We start from the raw sequence: 21002 nt of genomic DNA on the forward strand, positions 1-21002 counted from the left end.
GTAGTTTAACGTTAGAAAGGATACACTGTATTCTACATGACTGACATTGTAAGTTGTAACTGTCTAGTAAGTAGATTAGAAGAACAGGCCCAGCTCGCTCACAAAGTGAGCGGCTACTCCGGCCGCAGCAAGCAAGCGGGAGCGTCCCGGCCGTGGCCTGGCCCGTCGGCCGGCGCTTACTACAAGTTAAACTACCAGTAGTAGTCTAGTAGTAGATCTAGTAGCAGTCTACTAGTAGTTATAATAGTCTACTAGTAGTAGTAGTCTACTAGTAGTAGTAGTAGTCTACTAGTACTACGTGCTATTACCACTACGGCACTAGGTCTAGTAGACTAGTAATTAGCAGAATCTTTGGTAGTAGTACAGAGGCTACACTCTAACGATTCCAACGGTTAGGGGGATATGTTGTTACAGGGTGACGTGGGTCGTGGCTAAAAAAAAAAAAAAATAAAAAAAAAAAGCCTAACACGTTAACCAGTTTCCCATAGTCAGTTTCTGCAATATGATCAGTAATTTAGATGCGTCATTTTCTAAGAAAAACGATACCAAGAATGATCGTCAATTTTGGTCGAGTAGTTTTTGTTTTATACTAAAAATCATCCTGTGGAAGGAAGCCCAAACGCCGTGACCGATGAATGCCACGGTGGGGCTGGATTCACGAGTAGGTCTAGGCCTATAAAGCAGGCGAGTCGCCGTAGTATTAGTACAGACACGCAGTGGTGGTGGGGCTATCGTGAAATAGGCCCCACCGCAGTCACGCGTGCACCGTACCCTAGCCCGACCAGACGCTGTTACGCTATGCGAAAACAGCGACGTACCATGTACAGCGACTGGGCCGTGTATAGTTAACCGTACCCGTGCGTTTATAGCAAGCAAGGGTAGGTCCTCCTAGGGTTTAGGGTTAGGTAGGGTTGTATTTATGGTTAAATTGGCCGTTAAATTACTCCTGTAGTCGAGCCGAGGGCCATATTATGAAGTCATTTTCGCCGCATTCACGAGTATTCACTGTGGAAGGCAGCCCCACCGCCGTGCTTACCTACCGAGATGAACGCCACACGGTGGGGCTGAAACAGGCGAGTCGCCGTAGTATTACTATTAGTACAGACACGCAGTGGTGGGGCCTATTTCACGAGTTTGCCGAAAATAATGGATATCCAAGCGTACCACAGTTGTAATCTGTATTATTGGCAGTATTAAATGCGATACAGTTCATTAAATATTCTTTTGTCTAAAGGCTTAGCCAATGACAATAGTGCAGCGCAGCACCTGCTATGCGCTCGCTAGCTCGCTCCCCCGCCAGCGTTAGCCAGCCAGTGCATGCAGCCGCCGGCCGCGCGCCGGCTGTCGCTGCGCTGCGCTAGCATAGCCTTGCCAGCTCGCTGGCTACGGCTAGACTGGTCGTGAACGACTCCGTTCTTAGACGTCATCACTATTTAGAAGTGATAGTGCGCCGCATGCGGTGAAAGTATAGCAAGTTTTCCAAAACCGAGGAAATTGCATCCATTATGTTAACAAATATAGAACAAAATTCAGGACAGTAAAAAAACCCGCACAACCATAGAATTACTTAGAATTTAACATTTAATATTATTACATCATTGAGAAAAAAATGCCTAAACCATTTTATTAGGTCTTTAAGAGATGTATAGATTTGGTTGAGATGTGGATTCAGATTTTAACTTTTTGCACATTTTTCTGCATATTCTCTAGCACACTCTGTGCATGTATAGGCTTACATACAATGTACATGAGCACACACACACACACACACACACACACACACACACACACACAATATGCAGCACTAGGTGGAGTACACTGCAGAAAGTGTATTAGGCAAAATTTGCGGTGTCGTATCGCTGAGCTGCAGAATCTTCGAAGATGATTGCACAGGCACAGTACATAGTACAGTAAACCTCGCATGAGTCGAAGCTCTCGGGACTGACAAAAATGCGTCGACTTAAGTGAAATTCGACTCTCGCGAGAGTCGATTTTTTTTTCGACTCACAGTTATGTACATGTATCATAGTACATTTGCATGCATGTGTGTGTGTGTGTGCTTGCGTGTGTGTGTTTGCATTCAAATTTGTCTGTTCTTGAAGATAATGTTCTTATTTTGTTCTAAATTGAACATGGAGTTTGTATCAATACTAAAGGTTAGTTAAACGTAGTTCTGCGAATGTTTGCACTAATGTGGCAGTGTGCATGTGCTATGTCTATGGTGCAACTAGTAGCCATCTCTGTCAACCTACCCTGAGACAAACACTCTCCCAGGCCCATCCCACCTCCATTGAACAAAACTATACAGCCAGCCGGGCACGCACAAACAAGCTCCGCCCACTTGGCCTGTCACTAAAATATTAAAGCAGCAATTGGTTGACCAAGGAGTTCTGGCTTGACATGGATAAAGTATGGATGTGCTGTGTGTATGGATAAAGTATATGAATCGATGTGCTGTGTGTATACATGTATACATGTGTATGTATTCGACATGCGTGCAGAGCGGTACGGTGAGTGAGCATGCTTACCTGCAGCAGGCCAGGGACGGGGTTCTGCGACATGCCGATTTTTGTGTTCTCCTCTAAATGTAATGAGAATGCCAGACAAATTTTCTTCGGCTCAAGTGATGTAAACTACGTGTATTTTGTACAAAAGGGACTGAATGTTTTACTTCGACACAGCCGAAATTCGACTCTCGTACTTCGGCTTATCCAAATATTTCTTAGAGAAAATACATAGGGAAAAATCGGGACTTTTTATTTTGCTTCGAGTTAAGTGATTTTCGACTCACTCGACGTCGACTTATCCGAGGTTTACTGTATGTGTATAAGCTTTAGCCAAAAGGATTTCACTCTACCAAACTATAACAGGTTTTGTTAACATGTCTTTCTTTGGAAATCACAAAATTTATCTCGTTAAAGCAGTCATTTCATAATAGCCGATCTCGCTATGAGTAGCGTTCGACATAGCCTTGTGTGGAAGGAAAGTTGGGACCGGAAAGTTTCCTTGTACACTTATAATAACTTGATATCTCGTTATAGCAGTATTCATTATATCGAGTTTCTCCTGTACACTTTTAGAGACTTGCCATCAAAAGAGATTGTGGGGGAGCAAAGTTGAATGGAGACAATGTTTCCCTCATGCTCCACTACGACAGTAGTAAACTTGTAATTCTGAGGTGCTGTTAGTTGCTTCAAAAACTGAAATTAAAGAGAACAACAACAAAAAAAGGAACGAAAAAACAAGCTAACACAAGAATACTGAAAAATGCTGCATCAACACAATATCATTTATTATGAAAAACACTTCCATATAATCTTCAGAAATAAATTGATTCAACAGAAGTGAAGGTCGTGAGCAAAACTGGTGATGCAGCACTACCCAGCGAGAATTCGCTTTGCACCTCACAATGAAGTTGTAAAAGTACAACAATGCACATAAATATTTGTTAAAAGATGTGTTTTCAACATAGACTGATGTCAACAGGAAAATAATCTTACCTTGAAGACAAAATAGGGCTACAAGTATTGCTAAATTCTCCCACTGGACATACCAATTAAAAAAAGAACTAAAAAAAATTTGGACATGATCAAAATGGGTCTACTCGTTTTTCAAATCACCCACGAAAACATGATTGCATGAAGAAGAAAAAAGAGAGACATAATGCAAACACAAACATAGTAAATCCAAGACACAGCTCTCACATGGATGGAGGTAAAATTCCTAAAATTGAGATTTGATTGCCTACAAACAGAAACCAAAATTATTCAAAACAAGTAAACAAAACTCAATGCTAGTCCCTTTCATATAAAATCAACACATTACTGTGTCGTAATATATAATTACCTGATGCATTGTAGAATGAATCCAGAAGATCCTCGTTGCTCACATACAATAATTTAATCATTACACTTTAGTAATCCTGACTTGCTTCTTCATGCACAAGGGTTTGTCTCACTTTTACAAAATGAATGAAAAAAACAAATCTGATCATTGGATCTGTCAGTAAAATCTGTCCTCTGATATGGCTCCATCAAGAAGTTTATAATGACATATTGCTTACTGAAAAGAAAAGGAAAAGAAAATCATATTCCATCAAAGAGTATAATGTAATTACCTGCAAAGTCTGCCATGTTCTTCAAGACAAAACTATAAATGCAAGTAGCATGTGGTGGCTCACACAATTCAGAACTTTGGAAATATTATGTATGGCACAATCTTTTTGCAGTGATAGCTATAGAGTTTTGAATGAGCAAAAGACTTGGAACTTGCACTGAACAAACATACTGTCCAATCTTACTCAGCAAACATCTCTCCAATCTTGAGCAGAGTGCTCCTATCAAAAAGACAGTAAAGTCTGATTCAAAGCAAGATGTAAAAAAGGAAATGAAACAAATGAAGTGCAAGGAATTGAAATGTCATACTACCCTGAGCCTACACATTTTTCATCGTGCAGCTGTTTGCACGAATATCTATATTTTACCACGTCAGATCCATTTTTTTTTTTTTTTAAAGCAAGCATTATGTTTGTAGGGTACTTCTGCAGGGTGTTTGAGAAAATGACGCAAAGGAAAGATCCAACACTGCTATATCATTCCAGCAGTTTCACAGGGGCAATCACCGCGGTGATGTGACTTGTATGATTTGATCATGTCTAGCTGACACTCCACTGTCTTCTCAAACGGGAATCCCACCACTTCTTGCACGACAGGTTTGGGGAGAATGTCTTCGTCTGCTTCTATTTTTGTTGTCTCGCAGAGAGTCTCACAGTTTATGATTTTACAATTCATCCTTGAGATGTTCCTCATCCTCTTCATCCTCCTCTGCGTCGTCTTCAAAGTCGCCCATATCAAGATCTAAGTCATCCATGTCTTCATCTTCGTCTTCTTCATCCTCCTCTCCCTCCTCCTCTTTCCTCCTCTTCTCCTCCTCCTCCCGTTCCTTCCTCTCCTCCTCATCCTGCTTGTTCTTCATTTCTTTTTCTCCTTTCTACAGATCAAAGAAACATGCATAGAAAGCTCTTAGAACTGACAGTTGTATGTGAGGACAATGGTAGTACAGGGTGCTCCCATTACAACAAACACTGTTTAAGACCTCACAATGATTATCATCATTAACCTGTTGAGGACGGGCTGATTTTGCTATAACATGCATTTCCCATAGACACTTGCCCGAGTATACTCTGGAATAGTCCTCAGTGGGTTAGTCTAAGGGACATATTTTCCTTTGGACATGACAAAATTTTAAATAATGAAAGAAAACTGCTGATTCCAAGGACTTCATTATAATGGGAGTTGCCTGTACAACCACCTCAATTCATTCTACTCCCTCTGATGTCAAAATCTACCCATTCTGGCAGGTGCAAGACAAATCTTACTCCCCTACATCCCCAACATTGAAGTTCTCATGAGAAAATGAGTGTTCTCTGATTGATCTTGTGTTCATTTGGTCTGTTGTCATCGCCATTGCTGATTTCCTCACACATGCCATGTACAGACAATGACTACACTACACTGGAACCTCGTTTTGATGAGCTGCTTGGGACAAATGAAGTTTTCTTGTCATAAAAGAGATAAAGCAAAAGATCATAAAGGAAATGGGACCTGCAGACACCTTGCTACATCACATATCTCGCTATATCCGACCTCATGAAGGTTCCACTGTACTGGTATGAACACTTGGACATATTTATTTCATGCTATGACACAGTTTCTGTGGAGGGCAGTGCTCATTCATACCTCTTTTATTTAGCATTCGTCAGTATGGGGAAAACAAAAGTAAAACACTCAAACAGACAAAACAAAACCTCTTGTAAAATGTGTTCAGACATATCATACATGTTTCACATCAAAAGACAAAATTCAGCACTATCTGTAAGGGAACAGAGAAATGTGGGAGGAAAGGCAACATGAAAATATCTGACTTGGCTCTCTACGAGCTCAAAGTATGAAAAATACACTTTCCTTTTTACCCGGCAAGCATTTCTGTCTACAAACCAAAGCCGAGGATCAGTAAACACCCATTTTAACAAAGGAAAAAAGGTGGTGAAAATTCCATCCCATCAACACTGTCAAAATATTGGTTGTTTCACAGCCTATGTATGCTTGGTTTCCAAACAGTTTGGTACTGCAAAACACCTTTTTTACACTACGGGCTTCTACAATATCCCCTAGAATCAGTCATAACGGGGAATGCTTATAATTGGGCTCCACTGTTCTTTATGCTATCATGTTGTCCCTTTGTAGGCAAAAAAACACTGAAATTTACTGTGTCTCCCAATTATCTTTTCTATCTTTACTGTCACTATAAAGAAATCTATTCCCTGTCGGGACACTTACTTTGGTAGCTTCAAATAGTTCTTCAGCCTGTTCTTCTGCTGTTGATAAATCATCTGTTATAAGGACGTTATCGAAGATTGTTCCAGATTTTACCTGAAGATGGAGAAGAAAAGTAAGACGATCATACAGTGTGTTAATTCCTTGAAATGCTGCAAAAGACTCATTCAAACAAACTTTAGACCAAGGCTAGTCAATATTAGGGTGATCATCACACTCAACGTGATTTTTACCTATGTAGCAAGATTTCGACATTAGTATTAATCAACACAACTCTTCATGCTGTGCAAGAAGTTTGAAGAAAGTTTCATGTTTTTTAATAGGAAAGTCTGCATGTGACCTTAGATTCCAAAAGTTAAAGGGATGGTGTAATTTTGGTTGAGATTGGGGATTTAGATTTCAACTTTTTTGGAAGATAATGAGAAACCTCTTATGAAATATGAAAGAGCAGGCAATTCTAAGAAGAATTAAAAATTATTTGACAAAAATTTGTTTTGAAATGGCCCGCGATATCCAAAAACAAAGTAAAACAAAGTGGTCATAACAAAAAGGTGGGTCCCATCTTTTATTACGACTTGGTTGTTTTTTGATATCTCAACCATTTTCAAAACCAATTGTCATCTAATAACCTTTGAATTCCTCTTATGACCCAGTCACATATAAACACGGATGCTCAAGGATCTACACGGTGATCCGGGGAGATCCGGGATAGTTTAGACCTCGATGGAGTGTCGACAAACGTTGGCAAGACTGTGCACACAGATCCGGGGTGGTCTGGGGTGATCCGGGATGGCTATGTGACTGGGGCATTAGAATTGTATGCTCTGTCATATTTCATAGGAGATTTCTCATTATCTTGAAAAAAAAAATAAAAATTGTTGAAAACCTGAAGCCCCATCTCAAACAAAACTCTACCATCCCTGTAATGTGGAGTGGTGATGATAACAGGAATGTTGTAACAGATGTTATCAGAAAGCATTTTTCTCAGCAGGACTTAACTCAGCCCCGAAAGATGGTTTGGTATAAATGCCATTTCATCATAAGACATCTGTCACTGTCACTCATTGATTAGAAATATAAGCTAATTAGAATTGATTTTCTTTCACGGGACCATTAAAGAGGCATTGAATGTTTTAAGCAAGCGATCATCTGACCGTTTGCTTCGAGTCCCTTCAAAAGGACAAGGCAATGTGGATGTAACGCCTTGCCTGCAGGCAGGCACAGCTGCTGCAGCCAGGGGACTCAACCAGTGGACATCATGATAGATAATTCATGGTCTTATTCACTGAGCTAAAACAGCTCCTTGATATCACTTCCTATATAAGTTAATCTACATGCCAGCCATGACAAAATGGCCGACATATAACTAGAATTCAGTGGGGTAGACAAAGTTTTCTCATAGAGATCAAATATTCACACGCACAAATGACACACTTTGGGCAAGGTAAAGGGTGTACATGATCAGGGCTTTATATTTGTAAGGTTGGGTTGACGTTTGAAAAGGTGGATATCAAGAGAATCTTGAGTCTGTTTCTCTCTGTATACAACAACAGAAAAGTTTATATGGCGGCAATGTGAGGGTCTAATTATAAGCATTGAAATTTCACATTTTGAAGAAATTCAAAGTTCGGTTAAATGCTACCATATTGAGTTACAAGTGAAATACGGATGACCAAACTTAGTTTTATGCACACCTTTCTGGGAGAGACAAGTGATTGCATCCCCACAATACGTACTTCTTGTCTTTACAAAGAGCAGAACACCTCCTGCACACATACATATATATACATACACGTATATCTATATGTACGTGTTATATAAAATACAATTACCAAAGGAGAAATTCCTCCTCTGAATCAATATGACGAGCCACAGCTACATACCTGCCATAAATCAAATCCAAGTGCGCCAATGCTGGTATATCTGTAGAGGTTTTCATCAGCTTCATATTCAGGGTTTTCAATCTCTGGGTGCACCCATTTGCCGCTGTAGTTTGGATTGTCAATTTGCCTTGGCTTCCACTCGCCCTGTGAAAAGCAAAATAAAATTAATACATCATCCATATAAAAGCACAGTTAAAATGTTTCTTTTGGGAAACAGTCAGTAAATGATTCCAGTTTTTTGAGTTTTTGCTATTTGTTCCATAAAAGGAAACGTAATCCTGCTTTCTCATGAAAAATAACCTGCCGTTATTTACCACAATGCTGCGAAATCCTGTTCTCTTGACAAATGAATTATTATACATTACCAGTACATACAATTACACAAATGTACATTTGCAACCATTCTAATTACACAATATGATATGGATGTAATGTAGACTGGAAGATATTGCCCTGCAAGGGACTGTAATTTGCATGTATAACTCCTGTAACATGTTTCTTGATGGTGCTTGGGTATTAGTTCTGATATTACCCTACAGGCCAAGCCAGTAAGATAGAAAGTTTTGTTTACTGCTCTCACCTGATACTCTGGGTTGTTGATCATTGGTGGTTCCCATTCACCGTCCATCTCATCATCCCAGTCCTCTGGTTTCTCGGCATCGGGGTCAGGGATGAATTCTGGCTTGTCCCAGTCCTAGTGGTATAGGAGGAGGAGGTGGAACTGGGTTAACTCATACATTCATGTTAACAGTGTCTCCTATTCTTGGAAATTTAGTCACATTTTCATGCATGTGAGCCAAGAGCTGGTGTACATGCAAACACAGCTCATGCCCTGTAGCGAACATGTTAAAACAACAACAAATGATACTCAATGAAAATAAAACACTAGTGAAAGGCATAATATGGGAGGACAGATGATGAGTACAAATAAATCAGCAAGTATGTTTACAGTGAGTGCAACAATTTTTGTGATTCTCAAAAAAAAAAAAACCAACCAAACAAACACTTATCATGGTTTCTGTGCATCCCACATGGTTACCAGTAATCCATATTGTTGCGTTCAGCAATAACAAAATAACAAAGAGAATCAAAATTATCACATTTTGTTGGAAATGTAAGCCCTCTCTTACTATTTTAGGCTTTCACAGTTACATGGGCTTATTGTGGGTACAAGTTACAACTCTCTGTGGTATCTTTCACAAATCGTGGTACCAATGTCTTCATAAACCATGTCATCTGAAACCAGTAAAGTGACAATCATTCTGAACTATCATGCCTTAAAAAATACATCATTTTCATACAAATTGTGAAGAAAAATAGTCTGATGGTATCCCAAAATAGCATAAAATTATATCTATCACCATTAAAATGGGCAAACTACATAGGAATGCCTGCCAAAATGCTTTCACATGTGCAGATATAATACTTCTACATCCATCCTTCACATATTGCTACAGTTTCATCCCAAATCTAGTGAACATATCCATAGATCCATGTTCAACTGACCTCAGGCTTGCTGTCTTCAGGGTCATCGATCATTGCTTTGTCGTCCCAGTCCTCTGGCTTCTTGGCCTCTGGGTCCTTGATCGTCTTCGGCGGCAGGAAGTCCCAGTCCTCCTCCAGGTTGCCCGACTGAACCTTCTTGTTGTCGATGCGCACCTCGTACGTGTTGTCCGACTTCACAATCAGGGTGTACAGGTGGGTGAACTCGTCATCCTGTGTACGAATGGAGACAAACGGACCTTGCACCATAAACGTATCCCCATATAACAGTATTTTCTGATGCACAAGTTAAAATTTCTTTGCAATTGAATGCAACAGCAACCATATTTGACACAAAGTGACTCCACTGGGGATGGTACGTACATGCAGACTTCCAATACAATTGTAACATCTCAAATTATGAACTGGTAACACAAAAGTTGCTCCACGGAAAGAAAACACGCTAACCAGGAACAAAAATCTTATCTCTTCATTTGGGGGACTAAACTCATAATCTATTTGATTCAGGTCAAATTTACCCCAATTGCACAGGCAAATCTCAATGTAGCAACAAAGTTTAAGGCAGAACTAGCTGCCTTTACAAGCCTACCATACTCACAGACATCATATTTTGCATTAATTACATACCTTGCACCTGATGTCCTTGTTAATCAAAAGATTCTTTCCCTTGTAGTTGAAAATTACATGGACTTTTTTGGTGCCTGGTCCACAGATGTCTGGCCCTGAAGTGACATAAAGCAAATAGAAGAGAGAATATGTAAAGCATAACACATGACAATCTTCAAGAAGAAAACTCAGAGAAGGAACATATAGATGATAATTACTATATAGAATCTTACTTAAGCGCTTTGGGCCTTGTGGGAAAAGCGCACTATAAATAATAGTAATAGTAATAATAATAATAATAATACTCCAGAGCGCTAATCTTTGCTGCTATTTTTCAGGAATTGACCAGTATAAAATGGAAAAATTGGGTACCTACTGTTCCGACCCAGACTAGTACAAAAAATGGGTTAGTGTACAGCCCTGCCTACTGCAATGCAACACAAACAATTGATCAAACCAAGTGTGGGAATCAATGTGTGCCGTTTATTCAAATGATTGTGTTTTACAACTGACTTTCAAGTGCTATTCTTATATTATTGGACTTTCACTACAGGCCAGTAAAATTTTATGTCAACACAGAGTTCTGCAACAATGTGAAAATCTGCTTGCCCAACCAGACAAGCGGTAAAAAAAAAAAAGAAGTTATGTAGCAACCTGTATCAAGGCAGTTAAAAATTGCATTTTAACTCTCAAGCAGTGTCCTAAATAAAATGCATCTGCTGAAATTTATCCTGTGCAATGCTGAGACTGGTGAACTCACCCATCTCTAGCAAATTAGGACACCTCGCATCTGTTACAAAAGATGGTTCTGTTCTACTGTAACCCAATATAAATCCACTCTTATCATTTCTTTTTAAACATTAAAATGAATGTAATGAATCCTTAATATTCAGCTTCTTGTGCTGTCCACTTGCAGCTGGGACCTACCAAACATGATGTTGTATGGTGATTCGCCATGCATGTCTTCCTGATCTAGGTCTGCGCCAAAGACCTTGACATAGCCCCCACCGCAGTCAATCTTTTGCTCGTGCTTCACGGTGAACTGGATGATGAGGTCCTTGCCTTCGTTGCTGAACTCGGTAAACTTTGCTGAGATACCATAAAACTTGGCATCCTGGCTGGTCTGCAGACCTTTACAGAGAAAAACAGATTGTGAGATCACTTTGTCAAATGCAGATGTCTCAAAAATGTTTGTTTGTTTGTTTGTTTGTTTGTTTGTTTTTTTTTTATAGATAAGTTTCATTAATAAGATCACAAAAATTAAACCAAAAGAAGCACACATACATGGCACAAAGATGTCACATAAATCCCTGGAGAAATTACTGAGTAATGCACATCACTGAAAAGGAGACACATAAGCTCTAGTGACATACATTTGACTGTAGTGTAGAGGAGAAAACATATATGGAAAATGTTAAAAACATCTAGGATTCTATGAAGATTCAACACAGCTACAGGAAACAAACATGTAAATGAAGAAGACATCAATTAGCTATCGTATGAAGTTTATTAGGACTCTTCATGGGAAATCTGAGCAGCAGAATGCTGTACATAAGTTTGTGGACACGCCCATTCAGAAACAGGACATCAAGAGTATTCTCAACAAGTATTCTAAACTTCTATGAAAATGAAATTTACCTTTGTCCTTCTCTTCATCTCCATAAAATTTTCCAGCCGACCACTTGAATTTGCCAGCATCACTTCCCTTGTGTGTGGAGACGACCCATCTGTCCTCCCAGCTCGCTGATCAATGAAAGAAAAACATGAATAAAAATTATGCAGGGGGTCTACTGCAAACAGAGCCAAGTGGAATATTTTGTACACATGTTCACTTGAAACCTAGTAATGTTCTAGCTACTTCACACAATTATTTGGTGGAAAGAGTCTGAAATCAATTTACAATTATGATTATTCTGGGAACGGTTGGGCCTTATAGTTACATTTACAATTCAAGGGTGAAATGTGAATTTCAGTGCAAGTATTCATTGGCAAGTGGGATGCTCTCACACCGCCACAAAGTCACGCCGCACCTGGTTGGCACTTTAAGCCAAGACCCTTTGGTTCTATTCTAACGCTGCATCTACAATGATCTAGCATCTAGAGATCTATAGGATTGATTGAGAGGTTGATTCTCACAATGCACAACCAATAGAATGTAGACCATCTAAACCAGGTTTCTAGAATGCTGAAATAGAAATTAGAATGTTTACTTGTAGACCACTTGTCGTAACGTTAGTTGAGTGTTTAGATCTACTGGTTAAACTTAATGTTAGCTAGTTTTCATACCATTATTACCAGCAGACAAAGCACACTTTCAACAAGTGTCACCTGAAGCAAGACAAGGCAATATCAATACCACTTTTAGTCAGTGGACAGTCCATGACTGAATGTATGAATAAATGATGTGGCAATAGGCCTAGAACCGCTACTAAGTTAGTAACATACCATTTGGCATTGACACTCTTCACCAGAAACCAAACAGTGTCAGCAAATTACCACTGCACTGTGATTTCATTTAGAACACATCATCACATGCAGTAAAACAAGACACTCGTTTCACGAAATCACTTAAGTTGTACATGGGCCCCGCCATGTCACTGCACTCTTCTTTTAGCAACTGTTTAGACCCTCTCACTATTGACTACACAAGTACAGCAACGTTAGGCCTAGATCTAACTGTTGTTAGGTTAGAACGTTACGGTTTGACATTCACATTGCGACGAGTACGAGCGAGCGAGCGAGTGGGTGGGATGGGCACACGCCAGCGGCCCACAGGCAGAGCTCGCCCGGAGCAGAGGATGAAGGATATCATAGACAATGTGGCTGTGGACTTACCATCAAACTGCTCTTGGAAATAAATTTCTGCGTTTGCAATTGCAGCAAATGCCACACACAGGACTAACAGATCTGCCCTCATGGTTCTGCAGTTAAGAAAGAATATCGAGAAACAGCCTTCAGCCTCCTGTTCACGGCGATGTCATTGAGCGAATAGACACATTTAACGGCGATGTAGGGCACGAAGACTTCTGTGTTGTGGTGGAGAACCCATACCCAACACGTGAAAACCTGGACAAATGTCGAGCTTTGATTGGTCCCTTGGATAGGAGGGTCATGTGGCAGCCAATCAAAGCGGACCACGCGGCGAGGGTTGTCGAAAAGTTCACGTTTCGTCGTTCATATTGCATTCCGTGAAGATTGCATTGCGGAAATCCTTGTACATGGTCTTGCGCCCTCTCGAGTCCACTGAAGTTTTCATGCTGTTGTATGTTGATTGTCCAATCACAATCTTACACCTCTTTTGTCGATTTTATCCTGATAATACCCTTTTGTATACATTGTAGTTTGCAGGCTACCTGCAAAGAATCCATCCAACTTATTTCAACTTTGATCGCGTGGGGTTTCGCTCTAATTGGATATAAATAATATCCATGGTGCAAACCTTTTTACATCATCTTGTCATGCAATTTATGAGTAGAAATGCTTTGCAAATATAAACTGCGGTAAAGTCACTTGTGCCAAGTCAAAGAAAACACAGTTTGTACGAATGCATTTTCCCCCTCTCTTTCTGTCCTTTTTTGGACTTTTGCATCCGTTATATCATCCCACTATTACTGGTACTTTAAAGATATTCCTGTAAATCTAATGTACACAAGTACTGGACATTGTTCTGAATTATCATGATCTGCATCAACATGAAAGAACTTGTACATATTGCCATATATATGTCTATTATTATGCTGTATATGAAGAGTTTGTTCACAAAAACCGATAAGTCCATTTTTGAAGATTTTGAAGTATGGTCTCTGTCATAAAGTACAAAATAATACCTTTGAAATGATATATTGGTCACTACATATAAAGGTACATTTTTGAAGTTATGGTCAAAAGAAACAAAAATTTTCTTATTATTCTCTTTATTTTTCTTAACCTTTAATCACAAATATCTCCATTTGGCAAATATGGACTTATCGGTTTTTGCGAACAAACTCTTCATATATATTTGTGCTCGTATAGGCCTATGCCAAGGAGCTAATGAAAATAAAAATGAAAACAAGATACTAGTAGATGGTTGGTAAAGTATGTGAGAAAAAATATCGTCATCATTAATTTGTAATCTCACCATAATCATCTATATCTATCAAATCTATCAAATCTATTCATCATGTAATTGGTATGGAAATCAGTTTACAACAAATTATGTCTACGAAAGAAAGAAAGATACTATTCAGAGGGGTGAAGGTTCAAGTGCAAGTTTCTTCATTTTGTCTCCCTCTACAAATTGTATCTACTGGTATCTAACATTATACATGTACCATATCAGGGAGTATTTAGTCTCCATAATTGGTAAAGTGCAAACAGTACTGGACTGCAGTTAATCTATAGTGTAGTATAAATCGAGGGATGACATTCTCGTCAACTGACAGCAACACCCTCCACTAAAGCAATCACCTGCACACAATCCCCCCCCCCCCCTTGAGTCATTGCTTTTAACCCTCTGCATTCCACAGTAATTTCTTGTCCATATCATACGTATATGTGTGAAATTTGTGCACATTTGACTCACTGGAACAAAGGCCCGAATTCACGAAGGTGGTACAAATGAAACCATGGTTTAAACCATGGACAAAAACCATGGAGCGCCAAGTGTCGCATGGAAAATTTCGTCACGAGATCAGTCATTTCGTCGATGAAATTATTATTTTGTAACAAAATGACAACATTTTGTAACTAAATGAACATTTCGTCCACGTAATGATAATTTCGTTAACGAAACCTGTCATTTTATCAACGAAATGACCAATTTCGTAACGAAATAATCCGTGCGACACTTGGCGCTCCATGGTTTTTGTCCATGGTTTAAACCATGGTTTTGTTTGTACCACCTTCGTGAATTTGGGCCTTTGGGTTTAAATAAAGATTTACATCCACTGGAATGCACACTGTGTCATTTAGATTTTGTGAAAGAGAAGCATTTCCTTATCTCATTGATAGATTTCAAATTTGAAGGCATTGTGACTAACTAGTCCAAAAAAAAAAGGCAAAGCATCTAAAATGACCCTTAGAATTTATGTGTCACTTATCTCTAATGCATTTCTCTCTTCAAAAATTTGTCCTCCACTTAACTTTCTTTCTGTCTCCCATTGCTTTTCTTCCTCTTTCCCTCACTCTTTGCCCCTCTCCATCTCTTAACTATCAACCCGTTCCATACTGAATTCTGAAATCCCCATAGATATAGTACGCAGGCCACCAGGTTCCCACATAGAACGGGTTAATAATTCCCTGATCGGTTGACAGTATTATCAACTATTACAGATACAGTCCCACCTCTCCGATCCAGCCTCCCTTTATCTGAATCTATCATCAGGATGTGATCTTGGTGTGATTTTTTTTTTCAATGTATTTAATCACTGGGAAAAGGAAGATTTAAAACTCAAACAAAATTTCTACACAAACTCAGATGAATTACATATTATTCTCAAAATAATTACATGTACACTACTACATACTTTCAGATCTAGTTTTCATCTAAATAACATGCATTGAGACATTCACTACCCCAAAATCAATGCAAGAATATGAACAGATTTCCCCCCCCCCCCATAAAATTAGTTATCAGGGCATGTTACAGATGATCATTTTTCAGCAGCTGTGTGTATTCAACATTGAGTCGCCCATATCTGGCCAAATCCCTAATGGGATTAGAGCTGGTCCCGACATGTCTGGATAGGAGAGGTCAGACTGTATATCAAATACATTACAGGAGAATTTTCAGAAAGTCCATCAGAAAGCTAACACTTTGTATTATCACTACAAATAGTACAATCACCATAAAGTAAAAAACATGTATCAATCACTGCATTCAAGGAAGCAACCAAGCAACCAAGAAACTCATCATCAATCAAAAAAGACATGTCATCTTCTGGGATTGTATTAAAAGGCAGTGTGATTCTATGTGTACCCCAACACACATACAGACAAACACAAACACACATTATGCATGCATGCACACAATCAAACACACCAACACAAAAGGTAAAGGTATAAAGAACAAGAAAATTATTTTGTGCGCATCAAAACTGGCAAAAAAAAAGTGAAATTATAAAAAAAAAAATATATAAAAACTGCAACTTTCACACATCTCATCTGCACTATACATTTCTCTCATTATAAATCTGGAGAAGGTTGCAAATCAAAACAACATTGACAGCTTATTTTTGTGAGGTTGCTTGACTTTGCAGGTATGGCATAACTTATTTATTATACCAAGCAAATTTGGGTAATCAAAGGCTCCACACTGCTGGCTACAAAGTGCTTATACAGTAATTTATGTCATCATAGTACTCCATCAATCTGTGTATATACTTGCTCATAAAAAATTAAATTGTCTTAGTAAATGAATTTAAACTTCTGACTTCATGCAGGCAAAAAACAAAACAAAACATCTATATAATATTTTGGCAAAGCACATTCCCAATTACAATTGCTTTACAAGGCATGTATGTCATTCTTGTCTATGTATTGCACCAAAGAACAACAAAATGAACTGAAAGCACTGTATGAGATAAACAGTGAAAAGAGAGTTACCCGTTTAATTCTGAATATTTCAGGTCTTTATCATGAAGTTGTTTTGAATAAATGAACAAAAAAGAACTAAAACTTTTCTGCAGCAAGTTGCCAATATTAGTCTCCAGTACAATGTAATTCATTATTGCATCAAGTTAATGACAAATACAACAGACCATGTTTCCAAGACATATCTACGCTTCCATGTGAGTCACAAAAAATCATTTAAACAAAAATCATACAGTGTGCTGGACTGTCATAACGAACATGGTCATAACAAAGTTTGTTACAACAAAGTAAAAATTCATGTCAGACGGTTATGACCAATGCCTAGTATACTTATTTGTTTGGCTGCAACAAAATTTTGATTGAACAAAGGAAAATTGCTTGTCCAGAAGAAAAATTTGTTCCAATGGGAGGCGAATGTATGTAGTCAGGAAATGTACTGATTTCCATCCCATGGTCACAACTGTAGACAGTCATTATATGACAGCAGAAAAATTCACCTCAAACCTCTTCAAATTATACCTGTACAATCTGTTTTAGATCCCTCTGAGACAACATAAATCACAAAGTATGGTGCAAGCTCACAGTTTTGCTGGTCATTCATGAAAGACAAGCACTCTAAGATGCATGCAGTGATCAATTCAATAATATTGTGATACATCAGGGTACACTTTTTATTCAAATTCATGAAATTCTTCCATCAATTTTTTATTTTTTTTTAAAAATCATGGCTACTACTAAAACACCGATCAGTTCAGTGCTTATTTACGTCGATGTAGGGCAATTTGTCAATCAGTTGCAATCAGGGTACACTGTTGTTGTCTACAATGCCACGTTCCTACAGCTTTTGTATTTTAATGAAGACACAGCTGCATTTTATAAAATACATGAATTGATTAGTCAAATGTGACTGCTAAGAAAGCAGTGAATGCCTATGAGCCAGTAACCATGGGGCTAATGACCGCAAGTCCCTCCAAAGGATTAAACAATGGGGATGAATTGCCTTAGCCCATGAGCAAAATGGCTACAAGCCAAGATTCCTGAACCAGGGACCAAGTGGTTGAATGAATGTCTCTAGTCTTATCCACTAAGCCTATTCACTTAAACCAGTTTAGATCTGAATTTGGATTGCAATGAAAGGTGTATAATAACTGGACAGATAAATCTCTGTCTGGAGGATTTTTTCAAATTTTTTTTTTTTTTTTTTTTTTTTTTTTTACTTTTATGGCCCTTATCCATACTAGGGATTCCATGAAGCCAATTGCAATCTCCGCTAACAAGATACAGACCGGTCTTTCGGTCAATATAAACTATCATATACTGTAAATGCATGTGTACGAAGGCACATGCAAAAAAAAAAAAAAAAAATGTCTTGAACATTTACGTGTACATACAATGTACAGCATATCATCATTTGAAGGCATACATGTAAAAAATTTTATTTTTAGAACAATCTGTCATTGCACACTGGTGAAACAGAAATGCCCAGAGTCCAAAATGTAATGTGGCATCATATGAGATTTCTTCTGGATTTAGTTTACAAAGTGACAGTAGTGCCATGACCTGATGTTAGACATTCTCAGAATGCTTTAGACTTTTATCATGATGATGTATAATGATTTTTTAAAGGACAACTTCACCTTCATGTACATAAAATTAAGGATTGAAATGCAGCAATATTAGTAGAACACATCATTGAAAGTTTGAAGAAAACCTGATGATCCATTCAATTTTTTCTGAATTTTGGTAGTTTCAATGCTAGATGAGATTTTTCAATGCAATGGCTAGATGACAAGACTTCTACAACTTGTGATGTCACATGCATGAAACGATACAAAGTTACAACATATTTTCACTTGTCTTGCATAATCAAAGAGCACTTGACTTGCATGTTTATGATGGCAGGGAGGATAATATTAACCCAAATATATGTTAGTAATGAGTTGAGGGAAGGTGTTTTTTTTTCTTCTTTTTTTAAACATTAAATTTTGTGGGTTAAATTCACTGAGTGTTTTGCTGATATTGCGGCATTCGATCAATCCACATACTATGAATCAAGGTGAACTTGTCCTTCAATACTGCTTTCACTGCAATGAAAGAAACCTAACAGAGAATCACACCTATTTGCACAAAACTATACCATTAGATTATACACATATTTTCTTTGTCTGTGACCACAAAACATGAATGGCTATGATGTATAACTATGTATCATGGATTATTCCCAAATATTTTAGCAATAATTAGTACATCAAATACTGAAATGACAAATATCAATATAATGAAGACCCTGTGCAAAATACATATGCACATGTTATTGTTATAGAACAAGACCACAAATCTTGGATCAGAAATTAACAATTTTTAGGCTTATCCATTTTTTTTTCTTCAGATTGTAACAAAAGCCATTATGTTATTATTGATGATTAGTATTTCACTTTCAGAATCCTGTCTAGAGAAGTCTGAACCTCACCCACATACACATTTTCTATCTAATCAATTATAAATATAAACAAAACACATAGCTCCAATGTGCACTTTAAAGTTTAACTTGTCTCAGACTCATGTCATAAAGGAACACAAAAATGCCAAACTTGAAGAATAAATACTTTTTTGTCTAAACCTGAACAGTAAAGCTGGATTATCCCTCATACCAAAAACATAACAAAAACAAAACAAATGTGCATCAAAGCCACATCATCCTATGGGGTAGTGCTATATAATATATGCAACATTGTGTCAAAAACTTTAGTTTTTGCATAGAAAGACTTGCTGCATGGAAGTAACTCAATATACCATGGTATACAAGTATACATTTTGATCAAAGAATATATGAGATATTAAAAATTATTTCACAGCTGTAAAATATGTCAGAAAGGTCATGTAGTCAGCAGAGAACGGGAGAGAGAAAACAAAAACAAGTTGATTCATTACCATATAACATGTACATGCCCTGATACCAGCAACTTTTACACAAAGCCCAGTATATACACTAACCTGTACTTGAATCACAGGTAAAGTTTGCATGAACAAGTACAAGCTGCAGTAGCTAGGCCTGCGCCAATAGAAAGAATATATTCTGTTTCGAAATCAATGAGGTACTAGTACATGTAAGTTGCATACGTGACATTATCCCAATCAGATAAGAGGAAATTAAGAATAAAAACACAAGTCAAACTCATCTCAGGGATAAATGAAAAAAAAGAAAATCAAGGGTGTCATAATGCCAAACAGACCATTTTCAATCCATTTCTTTGTCACGACCTTCCAAGATGTCATTGACAAATTCAATACATGCTGCCTTATACTCGTCACGGTGCTTTAGCAGATGGGCAACGTGTTCAGAGTCCTTCCACATCACTTCACGAACTTTGTACCCTCGACCTCTTCTCCCTTGGATCATTTTCTGGATGTCTTCACAAGGGACGATGCTATCTGCTTCCGAGTAGAGGAAGAGCTGAGGGCAGGCGATCTTGTCACGAAGGATGACATCAAAATATGTCAACCTCTGCGAGTTTGCACGCAAGCCCAAGATCATGAAGAATGCCCAGATCAGGAATGCCTTGATGCGAGATATGAGCCAGTGCTGAGATGGTGGCTGTAAAGATGAAATCGCTCTGAAGGCTGTCATCATAGTTGGACGAGATGGGGAACTGTCGAATACCACTCCTCGTACCTGCAACTGGGCAAATTGTCCCGGACTGGGTCCACACAAAATGTCGGTGATTCCCCGATATACATATCCACCTGCATTGCTGAACACATGAAAGAAGACTGGATTCTCTTGCAGGTCTAACTCAAAAAGGGATTCTAGAACTTTCACCGACACTGCTCTCATGTTTTGCTTTGAAGAAAAAATGTAGTCTGTTTTGGCTATGTAACGGATGGTGATGAAGCCCTCTGATTCGTACAGCGCACTGTACTTGGCCAAATGCCTGTCCTGACAGCCGAGCCACCCTAGAAGGTAGACAACCGGGATTCCACTCATCCGCTTCCTTGACCTGCTGGAGACAGAGCCATCAGCGGCATCACTTGCGTCTCCCACAGCAACCTGGCTGGGCTGTTCCAAATCTGATGGAAAGTTTACTTTATAGTTGAACTCCAT

At 38.5% G+C, this 21002-nt stretch overlaps 2 protein-coding genes across 2 annotated transcripts; both read right to left on the minus strand.

Annotated features, from left to right (window-relative positions):
• Nucleotides 1-3258: 3258 nt before the first annotated feature.
• LOC140236662 (calreticulin-like) lies at nucleotides 3259-13374 on the minus strand. Its single transcript, XM_072316581.1, has 9 exons — nucleotides 13163-13374; nucleotides 11966-12070; nucleotides 11255-11458; nucleotides 10349-10443; nucleotides 9725-9934; nucleotides 8799-8912; nucleotides 8219-8362; nucleotides 6339-6431; nucleotides 3259-4989 (listed from the first exon to the last, which is right to left on the minus strand). The coding sequence occupies exons 1-9, from the start codon at nucleotides 13242-13244 to the stop codon at nucleotides 4780-4782; spliced, it is 1257 nt and encodes a 418-aa protein (XP_072172682.1). The 5' UTR covers nucleotides 13245-13374; the 3' UTR covers nucleotides 3259-4779.
• A 6764-nt stretch (nucleotides 13375-20138) lies between these two features.
• LOC140237292 (transmembrane protein 53-like) lies at nucleotides 20139-21002 on the minus strand. The gene has a single exon (XM_072317234.1). It carries the CDS (start codon nucleotides 21000-21002, stop codon nucleotides 20139-20141), a length of 864 nt encoding a protein of 287 aa, XP_072173335.1.

Source organism: Diadema setosum, chromosome 13, assembly GCF_964275005.1.
Source record: "Diadema setosum chromosome 13, eeDiaSeto1, whole genome shotgun sequence".
NCBI lineage: Eukaryota > Metazoa > Echinodermata > Echinoidea > Diadematoida > Diadematidae > Diadema > Diadema setosum.

Coding starts and splice junctions, on each gene's coding strand:
- LOC140237292 (XM_072317234.1), bottom strand. CDS start 21,002: ATGGAGTTCAACTATAAAGTAAACTTTCCATCAGATTTGGAACAGCCC.
- LOC140236662 (XM_072316581.1), bottom strand. CDS start 13,244: ATGAGGGCAGATCTGTTAGTCCTGTGTGTGGCATTTGCTGCAATTGCA. Junction 8,913..9,724: donor CTGAAGACAGCAAGCCTGAG/GTCAGTTGAACA, acceptor CTATACCACTAG/GACTGGGACAAGCCAGAATT. Junction 6,432..8,218: donor TTGGATTTGATTTATGGCAG/GTATGTAGCTGT, acceptor CTCCATCTTCAG/GTAAAATCTGGAACAATCTT.